The 17,019-nt window shown below is 33.5% G+C and overlaps 1 protein-coding gene across 1 annotated transcript; it reads right to left on the reverse strand.

The window, feature by feature from the left end:
* Positions 1-1,709: 1,709 nt before the first annotated feature.
* Positions 1,710-7,088, reverse strand: LOC111900692 (probable boron transporter 2). Its single transcript, XM_023896570.3, has 12 exons — positions 5,692-7,088; positions 5,488-5,570; positions 5,213-5,405; positions 4,997-5,135; positions 4,754-4,919; positions 4,515-4,681; positions 4,261-4,434; positions 4,081-4,176; positions 3,103-3,240; positions 2,705-3,024; positions 2,305-2,575; positions 1,710-2,205 (listed from the first exon to the last, which is right to left on the reverse strand). Exons 1-12 carry the CDS (start codon positions 5,793-5,795, stop codon positions 1,873-1,875), a joined length of 2,184 nt encoding a protein of 727 aa, XP_023752338.1. The 5' UTR covers positions 5,796-7,088; the 3' UTR covers positions 1,710-1,872.
* Positions 7,089-17,019: the final 9,931 nt, after the last annotated feature.

The following is a 17,019-nucleotide window of genomic DNA, read 5'->3' on the forward strand; positions in this document are numbered from 1 at the left end:
GACACTTTGATACATGTTATTTTCCCTACTACGAAACAATATTTATATAGAGGTAGGGGAAAAAGTGATTGTTACCAAAACGTATTGGCAGTTTGTGACTTCAGCATGATTTTTATATTTATTGTGGCCGGATGGGAAGAGATAGCACATGATTCTAGAATACTATCAGAAACATTAGCAAATCGACATGCACCATTCTCATTTACACCACCAGGTAAGTTTAAGGGTTTTAAATTTTTTATATCTTACTTTAAAAACTGATTATTTATATGCATTTTTTATAGAAAAATATTATCTTTGTGATGCTGTATATGTACAGAATCGAGGATTTATGGCCCTCTATCGTAATGTGAGGTATTGGCTTGGAGATTTTCGTCAGAGACGTGCATTAACTAGTAAAGAAAAATTTAACCATGCACATGCAAAACTTCAGAATGTTATTGTACGTGTTTTTGGTGTCTTGAAAGCATGATTCCCTATATTGAAGAGGATGACATCATTTCCGTTGGTTACACAAAGAAACATTACCATTGCATGTTTTGCGCTTCATTATTTTATAAGAAAAAAGGGATTGAATGATGAATATTTTGTTAGAAATGTTGAAACCGATGTCCCATTTCTAAATAACAATGTGCCCGTTAATGATAATAAATGCGAGGTTCCAACACATGGTACTACAATGGATTGTGAATATATGACTAAGTTACGGGATAAATTTGTTGAACAGTTAATGTGAAATATGGAATGAATTATTTTAAATATAATTGTTATTTTAAGACTAAAATTGTTATTGTAAGACTACAGTTATTGCGATTTTTATTTTAGTTCAATGTTTTAATACTTGAATTAGAGGTGGATCCAAGGGGATCCCGGGATACCCCTTAAATTGTTTTCGGTAGTGTAATTTTTGTTTATGAATCCTTCAATTTTTTTTCGATATAATATATATATATATATATACGCATCCCTTTAATTATAACCACAAACAAATAGTAGAGCTAATGGTTAAGGTGCTGACTTATTGAAGTAAAACTCTCAGGTTTAATTCTTGCTCCTTACATATCCTTTGTTTATTTTTTTTCCAACTATTTTATCCCACATCGCCAAACATATGTAAACTTAATAATTTTGTTTATTATATAAGCCTGTTATCCTCATACTTCATTTGATATCTATTTTGAATCCCACGTCGATTCAAGTATCAATATATACTTCAACTTCATGTTTATATAACAAGACTTGAGGTTAACTAATGATTTGATTAAGGTTTGGGTTTAAAACTAAAACCAAATCGAGGAAACCAAGTACCTCGAAAAAAAATTGTGTTACCCTAAATATAAAATTGGGATACCTCTTTGCTTTGATCCTGACTCCGCCATTGACTTGAATTATTTAAATTTTGGTGTTGAAAAATCTAAGACTTGAATTATTTAAATCTCGATGTTGAAAAATCTAATTTATGTTTGTAAAACTAGTTTATTTCAACAGATTGCTGACGTTAAAAAACAAACATTATTCTTCTTGCATACTGTAAATATTTTGTCCACCTCTTCTTCTGCAAAGGCATTCAGATGTGGTACGCTGCAGACGTTTTGGCTTTGAAAAAACAAAACAATACCTAAAACTTTCACTATTCAATGACATACAATTTTCCACCCCTCAAAAATCAATTTATAATTTTTCTTAGCTTCAAACACAAAACATAACAATAAAAAAAAAGTTTATTTCATTATAAAACTGATGACTTGTTTTCTGCCCAAAGACCACACACATACATTAAATTAAAAAGAAACACTCACAACATTCTACATCTTATATCACAATAACAATTAGTTCACTCAAATAAGATACCTCTCAAGCATTCACACGTTTTCACAAAGAAGAAGAGCCCCTACTGCTTTCACCAAGATTTGATGGACCAGGACTCGGTGTTTGCTTGATTTCTATACCTTTTCCAACCGATCCCGGGCTCCTTACACGTGGACTGTAACTCTGCTGACGTGGACTATAAATATGCTGACTTGGACTGTCGTAAGTCTGCTGACGTGGACTATAAGCAGGCTGCATTTGTCGAGGAGTTTGAGTTGAACTTGTTATTTTTGGACTGTTGGAATGACGGATCTCTCCTCTGCTTCTTGTTATAATTCCATCAAGAACCTCTGCACTATCCATTTGGGATGTTCTTGATTGAGCATCATCATCATCCTGTAAAACAAATTATATAATAAACAAAAGCAATTAGTAGGTGACTAGGTGTCTGTCTTTTCTTTATGCAAAATGCAAGAAGAAAGTTGAGTTAATTACACGAAATGCCATATTGTAGGTGGTGGGAGGGGCTTCTTCATATTCAGCAGCATCCAAATCTTGAAGATGTGCGCTTTTGAAAAGTTTTGGAAGCAAATATTGTCTTGCAGGAACAAGCAGCATGATGAGGAGTGGGAAAAGAACACTCGCAATTGGAATCCATGTTATGCCAAAACAAGCCAATAAGTAAAACGTTTGAAACAATGTAAACCAAGCAACTGTTTTGAATGGGACGCTTTCAACAAAACTCGCATGATTTTCTTCCAACACCCTGATATATAATAAATCAAATAGCAACAGAATTAAATAAAGATCTCAACTGAAACTATATGTATAACTATAGGGACTAAAGTTGTAATTTACTCAAAGTAAGTAAATATACAGGAACTACAAAACTTACTTGTATCTTCGACTTGGAGCAGTGAAAAGTAATAAGATTCGTTCCCAAAATTGATTACCAGGCAAGCTTTCAATCGCCATGAAAGCAAAGTAACCCCAAAGAACCGAAGTCGGAATCTTTTTAAGAACCGGCATCGCAGCCAGACAACCACCAACCATCACCGCTTGTAGCAGATTGCTCAGGCGTTGCTCCTTCACTTCAACGTGCAATAAATCATCGACATCTTTATTCACATCAAACACAGTTTCATCAACAGCTGCGTCGATGTAACCACCACTAGACGCTTGTTGTATTGTCGATTCTTTTAGCTCTTTCAACCCCTGTTGTTTCAAACCCTAATTGAATTATTACACCCGATCGAATAATGCAATCTCAGATAATATTCTAATTTCATTTACCAGAGTTGATGGATTCTGATAGACCAGTGGGGTTTGCATTTCGTTGTATGCTTGTTGCATATTTCGGTATAATTCACCCAAGTTTGTATTTTGGCGTATGCTTCTTCGAGCTGTGGATACAAGTTTATTTCGTAGAAGCTGTTTCAACAAAGACCAAAGCATAAAGTAAACTACCATTAACAACAGGGTAAATTTTATGCATGAAATAGCAAGATATTTTCATTTTTTTTCCTTTTACAACATTGTACTTTGAAAAATCAACCCAATTATTATTATAATTATGTCATTCAAATACAAAAACAATTTTCACTGCTATGATTGGGTAATAAGAAAAATGTTGTAATAGAAAGAAATAAGAGTAAACAAATAAATAAAAGTACATTGCTATTTTTTAATTTCAAAGTACCAAACATGATAATATAAACTACTTCCGCCACAAAGAAAGTACGGACAATTGACTTTTGAGTGTCTAATAAGTTATTATTAATTTGAAAGTTACATAAATATATATATATATATATATATATATATATATATATATATATATATATATATATATATATATATATATTGTGTAAAAAAAATCAATAAACAACTGAACTAAGTAAAGAATATAACTATAAAAAAGAAAAGAATTGAAGTCTATACTTATGCTTGAATCATAATGTCAGGAGTTGACTCTTTTAGCGGGGGGACAAAGGTGGACCTAGTTTTTAATATATATAAGTTTTTTTTAATTTTTTTTTTTTTGAAAAAAATAATGATCACATGTAAGTGTTTAAAGAAAGAAGAATGGCATAGAGGTGGACAATATAATTTAACATATATTACAGATACATGCATGCGTATTCACATTCATACATCATCGATAGTTTGACCAATTAGTTTAATTTGAACTGCATCGTCCTTTAATGATATAATAATAAGAGGAAAAAGATATCTTATTTTTTTAGTTGAAAATGAAATAAATAATATTACCTGATGTTTTAGTGTGGCTAAGCTCTTTGTGTGCATCGGAGATTGTGGAATAACTCCATTGGCAGGAGGAATGCCAATTAGCCCACATAATAATGTCTGATACAAACAAATTATACATTAAAACCATTTTTTTTTTTTTTTTTGATAGAAGTGAGTAAAATAGCATTAAGGGTATGTTACCAAAAAGCCTAAAAGAAGAAGGTCATAATGATATGAAGGTGGCTTCTTTAGATTAAACTCATTTTGTTGTGCAAGTTGAGATGCAACACTGTGATCAAAATAGTAGAGAACTGCAATCATGGTGGCTGGAACAACAGCTCCAATTATATAAACAAGAGGAACATTCAACATATCCTGCAAACAGATTACAAATATCAAAAAAACAAAAATTAAAATCTGTTTTTGTTCATGTAAAAAAAAAAAAAGAGAGGCACCTTTGCAACAGTCCAATTTGTATAAGCACCATGAGACCATGGATTTGGACTATAAAGTCGCCTTGGTATTCCTTCCGGAACATTCTTAGTTGGTATGTATGAGACACCTGTCCAAATAACCACCATAAGAGGGACTCCATAATCCGCAATGAATCCCCTTAGCCATCCTTCAAACACAAAGTCAACAAAAGTCAAAACAAGTGCAAGACAGTATTACGTGAAATACCAAAAACGCCCACCCGTCCCGTAGCGCCATGACCTTGCTTTACGGCTTTTTAAAGAAGTTAAAAGAAGGCCAAAAGACAAAACCAACGCAAACATTCCGTTTCCAAAACGCCATGAAGGTTGAAATGCGGGTTGACTTGGATTTTGACTTTTTGGTATGCCAAATTCCTCCACAACTCCCTACAAAATCACACTTAGGTTATTATGGTTTGATTGGAAAAAATAAAGTATTAGTGGTTTAAAGGTATTATACTCACTTTAATAGCTTGTTGCATAAAAAGCATTGCAATTAGAAGACCAAACAGTTCACCAGCTATTCTTGTGAATCTATTGATAATAGAACATGCACCAAGAATCGACAGCAAAACCAACAGAAAAGCCGTCCACACACACACCCTGTTTTCAAAATAAAAAAGAAAAATATTTTTTATTTTTTATTTTTGTGCCAAAAAACAAAATGTTGTGAAAATTACCATGCAGTCCATGCTAAGAAAAGAGGCTTTCCAAGGTCTTTTTGGTCTTTAGCAAACTTGAACATAAAAGTGTACATTAACACAGTTGGCTCAGCAACACCTAATATAAGAAGTGGTTGCCCTCCAACTATCGAGTGAATGATGCCACATACTGCTGTTGATGCTAAAGTTTGCACTGCTGTTAGGCTTCCCTCTGTATCACATCAATATTATAAATTCAACTTTTTACACAAACTCACAATATCAAAAATCAAAATCACAAAACAGATTCCAACCAGTATCCCTTTCTAGCTGCTCCCCAAAAGATATAACTGGAATTGCTGAAGCAAAGAATATATATGTTGTTGGAGCCAAAATCCTAATTACCAAAAAAAAAACATTATGTCTAAAAGCATAATGACACAATATATGTCATAAATATAATAAACCCATAAGAAAATTCCATGGTTATGAGTAAAATTACTAAGAGAATCACGAACCTGATACCAGCCCGGATGCCACCTGTCCAGTCTTGTTTGTAGCACAGCAATCGTCCTTTGAGATCGTTACTGATTCCACGGAAAGGAACAAATGTTTCTTCCATAAAGTTACAATATTTTGGTTTTATATAGTTTCTCTTTTAATATATGTGATGGTTTTTCTTCTTTATCGAAGAAAGAAAAGGCTTGAGAGGCTAAGAACACACCGATTCAAACGTGCATACAGAAGATATGTGTATAAATGGGCAGAAATACAAGGGATTTTACTTCGTCACTAAAAGTGTGATGATCGAAATATTTATATTTAGTCATCTGTGTGTTGTTATGTGATGAGTGATGACCCCCATGTAATCGATGAAAGTTGTAATATGTGCAATTGCTGATTACTATTACATCTTAGGGGGGTCAGTAAAGAATCAATGAGTATATATTGTTTGGATAATCAAAGAATCAAGTTATGAATGTGAAATAGAATAAGTGTTACAAATATTAACGGAGTGAATTCATTGGTAGTCAATGAGTTGATAGATTAACGAAATAGCAAAGCACTCCCCATCTATAGAGATCGCTCGACTAACGGTTGACTTGATCAAAAAGTAGATCCATCATCTTAATATACTTGTTTGATCAAGCGAAAAGAAAGGAATTTCATCAAACAGTTGGAATGCAGTGGAAATAACAAGAACAGTTACATGTTATGAACGTTGAAGAAAGAGACAAGTTTCAAGGTGAAAAAATGGAAGCCAGAGAAAAGATCAAAACTCTAACGAATCCCCATTTACTGAAACAAGAATTTATATTGATTCAAGCGAATGGGTATCTCCAAAAACAGAGAAAGTTTGATTCTTGTGTGAAACTAACGAGAATTCATGGCTAAAATATGAAAACTAAGATTCAGACGAGAGTAGAGCAAATGGGCATTAGCTAAACAGAGAGAACGATCCGAAAGAGTAGTAATCAATTTGCTGTTACATTATAATCACAAAAGAGAATCAAACCCGAAATTTCAGCGAAGATCATGCGCTTACGTAATCTTCAATTTACATGAAATTGGAAATGTAGCCAAATCGATTCAAAGAACAACACGAAGAGAAGAAGGCAGAGGGGATTGGGAGAGAAAAAGGAAGTCGTTTAGGCAATAAACTATGTGAATATTAATGAGAGAGATAATTTGTGGTCAATGGCGAGTGAGCATATAAATAAACACTTCGTCCTGCTTCTGTTCAAGAGAAAACAAACCCAACACGCATAATTTAGGAGATAGAAAGAGAAAGTATAAGAATTCAAGGGGGAAAGTTACGGATTTCGGTTAAAATTAGTAGCATAGTGTAACACTGTGATTGGAGCGACATCATACCAATGGCAGAAGAGAAATTGATGGGGGGAGGGAGTGCAAGGGGTCAAAATCATGATGCAACCGAAAGGTTTCAGTTATAACCATAGAAAAGGATACGTAAGCCATATAGCTTAGCCTAATTCCAATTCAATCAATGGGCTGTTTGATGGTGGTTTTTGGAAATAATTATTTAATGTCAAATAATTTATTGATAAAATATTTACAAATTTACATAAATGGTTACCGTGATTTTTTTTGACAAAACTTCAAAAATGGTCCCTGTGGTTTTCAAAAATATCAAGTTTAGTCCCCAAGTTCAAAAACCTCGCAGATGGTCCCTGTGGTTTCAAAACTTTTAACAAATGGTCATTTTCGCTAACTCCGTTAGTTTTTTGCTGTTAAGTGAAGGGCAATTCCGTCATTTCACTATTACAGGGACCATTTATGAGTTTTTGTTATTTAAAAAAAAAAAGAAAAAGAATATAATTATTTAATTAAAGGGCCCCACCTCTCTCTCTCTCTCTCTCTCTCTCTCTCTCTCTCTCGTTTAAGTAGTTAAAACATGGAATGGCTGTATCTTGCAGCTTTTTAGTCAAAATACATTTCGTAAGTTAAAGCAGGGAGAAGCGGCTACAATTGCAGCAATATCGGCATTTGAAAGACCTAATGAATTCAAAGTCTGGAAACTAGGCAAAAGGGTCGTTTCCAGGATCGGATAATAGGATTTTGGGGCGCGTATAAATCACCTTTGAAACTTGCGATTTGGTGAACCCGTAGTTGTCGAGAAAGGCCAGAACAGAGTATGCCGTGTTTGGGGATTTCGAAAGATCTAGATGTTTGGAGACTAGAATTGCAGATTCGGGAGAAATCCCACATGAACTGATGAGGTAAGTGACTGTAAATGAATGTTGATTTAAGGAACCTGATGTTTTTGTTGTAAATGGGGACGACTTGGACGAGGAAGAGGATAAGAAGCCATAGCAGCGCAGTTTGTGGTTGATATGAGGCCTGGCATGGACTAAAAATTTTCTACGTACGAAATTAAACACCATTGCAACTCAGGATTAAGAATTTCAAAATAGCACCTTATATGATTGATCTTTGGTGTACCAGGATGCGATGATATACGAACCTTGAGCACTAAACCCTATTCTTTCTTCCAGAGAGAGCTCCTGAGGCTATGCTCTGTGAGAGAGAGAGAGAGAGAGAGAGAGAGAGAGAGAGAGAGAGAGAGGTGGGGCCTTTTAATTAAATAATTATATTCTTTATTTTTTAAATAACAAAAACTCATAAATGGTCCCTGTAATAATGAAATGACGAAATTGCCCTTCACTTAACAGCAAAAAACTAATGGAGTTAGCGAAAAGGACCATTTGTTAAAAGTTTTGAAACCACAGGGACCATCTGCGAGGTTTTTTGAACTTGGGGACTAAAGTTGATATTTTCGGAAACCACAGGGACCATTTTTGAAGTTTTGTCTTTTTTTTTTAAAGTCATAGATTAAATCGTAGCGTTTTTTTGGTTAAAGATGGTTCATATGGTTTTAATTTCATGCCACCCATATAAAATGATTTTTAACAAACTCACCCCACCGAACCAATCTTCTCACAGGAAAAAATAAATAAAAATAAAAAAATAAAATGCATCAACTCCATGAACAAAGCTTCAAACTTAACTCTTATCCTCTTCAAATCAAGCCTTAGGGTGATGGGTACGGGCAACGGGTGGTGAGGCCACCTAAGCATCAAAAGTTTTCTCAATCTCCACTTTTTTTTTTGTTGGGGGTGGTGCTCAATTTCCTCAACGCCGTTAGGTGAAGAAATGCAGAAAAAGAGAAAGCCTAATTGGTGGAACGGTTCTTTTTTTTTTCCCGTTTCAATTCGTTTATGTGGCCATGAGATTCAACCGACGAGATGCAATGAGCTGGGGGGGGGTGTGTTCCCCTCGTTAAGACGGCATTGAGCCGTGCCACCTCACCCTCGTTTCTTCTCGTTGAGACCCATACCAGGTGCTCTAGAAATCTAAAACTAAAAACAACTTGCGGATTGCAAAAGTGTTCGAGAACTCCATAAGGAGGAAAATCATGTTTATATCTATCCTTGTGGGTCTGATGTGTTGGTTTGTTTCCATCTCTTATCCTCTCCTAGGAAGTTGATTTGCATATTCAAATGAGCAAAAAGTGATAGCTTATTACTATTGGCTTTATTTCACTAAACACTTAGGGTGTGTTTGGTACAGATAAATAGAACTGCAGTAAAAAAATGGAAATATAGAGAAAAATAATTAAGCTGGAGAAAGAGAATTAACTCTTCTATTTGGTAGAATTGAGAATCCATTAGAGAACTGATTTTGACAATCATTTCTTTTGTTTGGTTTCATTAAACAATTAAATGGAAACGAGTTTTTCTATTTTGTTTATTGATTTTCAAACAACATTTTTTTTATAGAAATGCATTATGATATACATCTTAATTAGTTAAAATATGTATATTTTATATTTTAAAATTTTCATTTTAACATTAATTGTTACCAAATAATATATTTTCTAATCAATTAATATTATTTTATATACATCTTTTATTGGAAAACATATTTCTAATATAAACGAATAACTTATAAATAGATTTTAAAGAAATATGGAAAACATAATATGCAAAAAGTAAAATTCAATATTTCTAACAACCAAAAAAATTGTAGTGACAAAGAACATGGTTTGGCATGCGGAATTAAAGTTTGCACAATTGAACATGGTGATTTGGGTGTTTAAGAGATATATTGAATGTATATGGTGTTACACAAAAAGGATCTAGATCTAGACTACATAAATAACACACACTTACACACTCACTTCTACATCTCTCAAGCACACCTCTACAAGTGGTATGAACCCACTATTTATAGAGGTGTTTACATGTCTCTCTCTCACTCTCTAACAAATGGGTCTAAAGGCTAATACTCCACATGCAAGTGGGTTTTACAAAAGTCAAACATTTACAAAGTCATGAATGAATAACTTTTCACCCCAACATTCCCCCCTCAAAGTTAGGAATGAATGACCCACTTCAAATCTTCCAAAATCAAGCACTACGCGGTTCGAGCCTCAAAGGTGACACATGTCGAAATGATCTTCAATCTTCAATTCTTCCACGACTCTTCAATTTGGGCTCTAGGATGTGAGACCATACAAACCAAGCAGCAACGAATGATTAATTCCAAATAATCACCCCAAAGTTGCGCATAAAAACACACCCCAAAAATCTTCAATAATTCCAAACCCATTTCGAATACACCACTTCAGAACTTCCAATTGCATCATCTCGTGAGCTTTAAAACTTCAAGATCACTTCGGTCTTCAAATCCGCGTAATATGAAAAATTCAAGTTCGAATTTCCATATAAAACTTCTCCCCCTTTTTATAATCGAAATTTGATTATAAAACTCCATGGAAAAAGAACGTGCTCTATTCGGAATTTTTCATGTCAAAACTCCCCCTTAACATGTGGCATAAACATTGTGCTTCAATCCGAAAAATCCAAAAAAAATGAATTTTTAGCTTCGTTCACGGATTGCCTTTGACAAAGTTTCTCAAAAATGGGTAGAAATCGTCAATTTCAAAATTCTGCAGTGACCCGTTGCGCCAAAAACAGCCAAATATGCGAAACACACACCCATTTGCGAAACTGGGTAAAATGTGTAAATTCGCACAAACTGCAAGGACCAGATTTGAAAATTCTGCAATTTCAGCATTTTATGACACCATTTGCGAAGTTGGGTATAAACTGTCAAAAATGCGAAACTACAGGTATTCGTTTTGACAATTTCTGCATATTCTTCAAACTTGCGAAGTTGGATTATTTTTGTCATTTCTTGAAAAGAGCAGGGACCAAAATGCGAAATAAGTGTGTTTCTTCCCCAATTCGCGTTTTACTGTAAAAGACTTCGCATGTTTCAATTACTTCGCATTATCTACAAATGTTTCGCATCTTCACCAAATGCGAATAAAACACTTCCCAGTCATCAAATGCGAACCATGTTTTGACACACCCAAATGCGAATACTTTTGCTTTTACAAGTGAACTGCTCCAAATGCGAACTAAATTTTGGTCTCTGTAACCAAATGTGAAGTGAGTTGGATCATTTAAAATTTGGATATACCACAGTGTTGGTTTCCAAATAATGTGCGCCTTTATCATTTAAAATTTTATCAAATTCTTTTGTATTTTCAAACACTTGATCAACTACAATCCTTTGAGGTGTTTCAGTTGAAACTTTCTTTTCTTCTTTATTTACATATGTGTCATCAGATTTCCAGCTTTCAACTTCCACATTATCAAACATACAATGTTGCGAAGTTGAAGGTTTATCAATTTCTTCCTCTACTATTGAATCAACTATTATTTCTTTACCTTTGATCTTAGATGTGATATTAATGATTGACAATTGAGAACAATCAACCTCTTCTTCCTCTTCTATCTCACTGTATTCACTCACATTATCAGAATTTTCATCAATATCAACATAATTCAATTGTGAGGCAAGCGTTGAATTTTCAGTGTTCTTTATGATTTTCACTTGTTCACTCTTTGTCAAACTTTCATTGACAATTTTAACCAACTCATCAGCATTTAGAAATTCATCAATTTTGACAATACCATATGCATATCTATCATCAGGTATTTTGTCAAATTGAGCAATTGTGCTTTCGCAATCATAAGAAACAACATCAACTTTTTCACGTTCATACTCAAGAAAAGGTAAAAGTTTTCTATGTTGTTCTTTGCTAATATCAGAAGAGTGATGTAAAGCTGTTGATTTTGCATACAAACGTTTTGCAGAATTACAATATATGTTTCTCTGTGCTAGTAATAACCTAACATCATTAGTAAGATTATTCCTATCACAGTCTATATTTTTGATTTGTAATTCCAATTTTTCAACTCTGCTCTTCTTTATTTCTAAATCTCTTCGTGTCTCACTAAGTTGCACATTTAATTTCTTAGCTTCATTACTAGCAGACACAATAACAGAATCAAAATAAGCCACTGTATCATCAAATGAAACAATTTCATCATCATAAGCAGATAAAGGAATATTAAAAGATTCAAGAATTGCACGTACCTTGGTTGTCATGGGTGACTTGTCAGTGGATTTCGACACAAAACATCTCCCTGAAATGTTTCCTTCGCATTCCTCAAAACTTGCGAACATGGCTCCATGAGTAGGATGCCTCATTTCTTCATCATCAGATCCTGAAGACCAGATCTGATAAGTTCCACTCTCTTCTTCAGTAGTTTCTCCCTTCGCAACCAATGATACTCGTTTGGTCTTAGCACGTAACTCTTCAATCTTCTCTGAATAGTATGCTTCATCTTTGACTTTTTCTTTCTTCTCTTCTCTCTTTCGCAACATGCAGTCAGCTGCGAAGTGATTCGCACCATTGCAATAATGACAATAGATTCCTGAATCACCTTTCAATTTTTTCTCTTCATTCGCATTTTTCTGTTTTTCATCAATTTTCTCCATCTTCTTCCTCTCATCCCCTCCAGTCCTTGTGGTAACATTCTTCGCATCATTCATCTTTCCTTTTGGATTAAAAGGCTTTTTGAAAAACTTTTTAACTCTGTTGTTTGAATAGAATGCTACAGCTTCATCATCGGAATTCATCAAAAATCCTTCATCATCTGATCCATCTTTTTCATCATTTTCTGATACTTTTGAAACTAGAGCCAAAGGACCACCAATAACTAGTTTTGATTCTTCATACATTTCTGAGACCTCAGATTCATGTGTTTTCAGTTGATTGTAGAGATCATTCAATTTGGTTGTATCAAAACTTTGTTGATTCTTAATCATCATGCTCACACTTCGCCACTCCTTGCGAAGTCCCATAATGAAAGTTAAATTGAATTCCATGATAGATCTAGTGATACCATACCTATTGCAGCGAAATACAAGTTCATTCAGACGATCATAGTAACTTTCGAGAGTTTCTGCATCCTTTTGTCTGAATTCCTTCAGTTCAATCAGACATTGCTTCACAGAATTGATCTTCGTCTTTTCGCTACCTTGATACTTCTCTTTTAGAGTATTCCAGATGTCTTTTGCTGTTTTACAACTACGAATGTAATTGTAAACCACAGGAGGAAGAGCACCTCTTAGTTCCCTCATGCACCTCTTTTCATTATCCTTCAGTCGTTTTCGTTGATCTTCAACATCAGGAGATCCAGTGGATGAACCAATTTGTTGAACATTTACAGGAGCTTGAACTGTTCCATCGATACAATTCCAAAGTTCTTCATCAATTCCGTTTAAGTAATCTTCCATTCTATCAGCCCACTGATCATAGTATTCTGGAATTAACATCGGAGTTTTGGTTGAAGAACCAAGCAAATGAGAGAATGAAGTCATTGTGTTCATGTTGAAGTTCGTCATTGAAGAACAAAAAAAAATTTCTGAAAACTTGAGAACTTAATGAATTTCAGAAATTGATCAAACAAATTGATCAAAAATTGCTAATCGAATACTCGACTTAACAATTCAAATGCAGAATCAATTCAAATCTGAAGATCAAAAGTGATTTTCAAAACCAAAATTGCGCGGAAAATTTTGAGTAAATTTTGTAACTCAAAAAGCAAATGATTCTTATACGAAAATCAGATCTAAGCAGTTTGAATCCTGCTCTGATACCAATTGTAGTGACAAAGAACATGGTTTGGCATGCGGAATTAAAGCTTGCACAATTGAACATGGCGATTTGGGTGTTTAAGAGATATATTGAATGTATATGGTGTTACACAAAAAGGATCTAGATCTAGACTACATAAATAACACACACTTACACACTCACTTCTACATCTCTCAAGCACACCTCTACAAGTGGTATGAACCCACTATTTATAGAGGTGTTTACATGTCTCTCTCTCACTCTCTAACAAATGGGTCTAAAGGCTAATACTCCACATGCAAGTGGGTTTTACAAAAATCAAACATTTACAAAGTCATGAATGAATAACTTTGCACCCCATCAAAAATATAACTATGTCTAATATAGAATATGCAAAGAGTCAACTTCAATATTCGTAAAAACTAAAAAAAACTTAAAATAGCCTAATCATAATATTGAGCCATCCGCAATCATTGTCATATAACAAATCTTTTCTTCTTCCTTCATCTTAGAAAACGATTAAGCGCAGAATTGATCTTTGCTAAATATGTCAATCGCGTTAATTCGCTGTTTGACATTGATATTTTGCATGTGCTGTATATATTCGATAACTTTATCTATCATATCACACGTTTCCTTGTTTTCTTGCCTTCATATATTGTATATTGGTTCGGTAAGTTTCTCATCAACCTCCTTGAAAGCCTATTTCATTTCTTTCGTTGCTTCCTTATAAAGATTTCAGTGTCATCAGTTGGAGGCCTTTTGCGTTTACTGTTGACACGAGCAGTTTGTTGTGTCACTTCAACAATATCTTTCAACCCTTCCACATCAACAAGTGAGTTTCTTTGTGTTTCTTCAATCATATCTTCTTCTCTAAGACCAGTAGCTCCTTTACCCGTACCTCTATCCTTACCGAAGATTTTACACAAGTTATCGAAATGGGGAAATGGTTTATCGCGAAAACATGTAGCACTTTGAGTGGTCAATATACTTCTATATGTTGTCATTTAACCCCTTATATTTCATTTTATCTTTTAAATATATTTTAGTTTGAAATATTTATTATTTATTTACTAATTAATTATTTCTATTAAATATTTCATGACATTTCATTTAAAAACTATAAAGTTATAATGATTATAGGGGTGTTCGCGGTGCGGTTTGGTGCGGTTTAGAGTTGAAATAGCAAACCGCACCACACATGCGGTTTGAGTTTTTTGGAAACCGCAAACCGCCCCACAAAAGCTCTAAACCGCATTATGCAGTGTGGTTTCATGTGGGCGGTTTGTGCGGTTTATGCGGTTTGATAAGCTGTTTCAATTTATAACTTTGGTTGTTATTCATTACATTTAAACACTTTCAAATTTTAATAAGTATATTGCATACCCTTTTAAAGGCATAGATATTGCAAACAAAAAAAACACATAATGTTTTGCTAAGTTGTTATGACTTATGAAATTTGATGTCATAGTCTTTTAAGTCTTTAGTTACCATATTTAACCATCATGATATAGAAAAAAGTTATTGGACAGTATGAATTATTTGGTGATTGGAAACTTTGATATATATATATATATATATATATATATATATATATATATATATATATATATATATATATATATATATATATATATATATATATATATATATATATATATATATATATATATATACGACGCGATACGGTTTGAACCGCGGTTTGGTAACTATAAACCGCAAACCGCACCGCGAAATTCTAAACCGCATTATGCGGTGCAGTTTGGTGCAGTGTGGGTGGTTTGTGCGGTTTATGCGGTTTTTTGCACACCCCTAGATTATATAAGTTTTTTCAATCTTTTTATGATTATTCTGTAATATTTTTTCTGAATGATATCTTGTAATATATTCCTTTTCAAAAAATCTAATGTAATATTTTTAATAAATTAAAATATCATGCGTGTTTAAAAAATGAATAATTAAATAAGGGTGTTTTATAGAACATTTTAGATAGATATGGATTAATTAGTTAATTTTTTATAAAAAAAAAGTTATTAAAAAAAATTATTTATTTAGAGATTAAAGTTATTAGAATATTGATTTGACAATAGATTTATTTTATAATTGGAATCGGAGATACTCTAATATCAAACACATTAACTATGATTGATAAAGTGGATAAAATGATTTTCTACTTTTTTTTTTATTTTTTTTTATTTTTTTTTATTAAGTATATCAATACTTACAAAATTCTTAAGGAGACGTAGAAAAAAATATAAAATCTTGTGGTAGCTTGAAAGTATAGGGTCTACGTAGAAAAAAAAACAACTCGTAAAGAAAGTAGTTGGTCATTTTTATATGTATTTTGTTGGTTAAACTATTCTTCTTTCAAATACTAAGTTAATTAAATATAATTTGTATGGATTTTCTTAGAAAAATCTTCAATAAAGTCATAATATTTTAGACAAATTTACGGGTTAATCCTAAATTAAATTTTATTTATAAAAAAAGGACAAGATATCGGTTAAAACTTCAGAATAACCCTCCGTGACCGGTTTAGCGGATTTAGCCGGTATTCCGGTTTTTTTCGTTAATTCGTCAAAATATTGAGACTTTTTCGTTAATTTGGCTAAAACTTCGGAATAGCCATTTTATCAATCTATTAAAAATGGTTTATTTTTTCAATGAATTTATTTTTTTCATTTTTCTATACAACGTTATATATCTAGTTTTAAAGTCACGAAATTTAGAAAAAATCTATCTATACAATCCAAAAAATTAACAAACTGTAACATCCCAAAAATACAACCCAAAAATTTTTTGTTTGAAAACATTACTAAACCATAATATCAAATATCACAATAGAAAAACTATGAATCATGTGTGTCAGAATGTCATAATAAATTTATCAAATCAAACTAGTGTCAAGATCATATCAAAATATCAGAGTCGAACTCCCAGGCCAAACTGCGGTGTGTGCCATGCCGTCATCCCGAACCATTCCCTTTTGCTAGCTGAAGTACCTGAAACCAAAATTGAAACTGTAAGCACGAAACTTAGTGAGCTCCCCCAAACTACCACATACCATACAATAACATATAAACACATATTGGGCCTTGCCCACTGCATCGAACCGAAGTCCGGAACTAACCACGACCTTACCCTCTGCATCAGACCGTAGTCCGGAAACTGCATCGAACCGAAGTCCGGAACTAACCAGGGACTTGCCCTCTGCATCGGACCGTAGTCCGAAAACTACATCGGACCGAAGTCCGGAACTAACCAGGGCCTCGCCATCTGCATCAGACCGAAGTCCGAAAACTGACTGAACATAACATAGCATAATCAT

This window comes from Lactuca sativa, chromosome 5, assembly GCF_002870075.4.
Source record: "Lactuca sativa cultivar Salinas chromosome 5, Lsat_Salinas_v11, whole genome shotgun sequence".
Classification (NCBI taxonomy): Eukaryota; Viridiplantae; Streptophyta; class Magnoliopsida; order Asterales; family Asteraceae; genus Lactuca; species Lactuca sativa.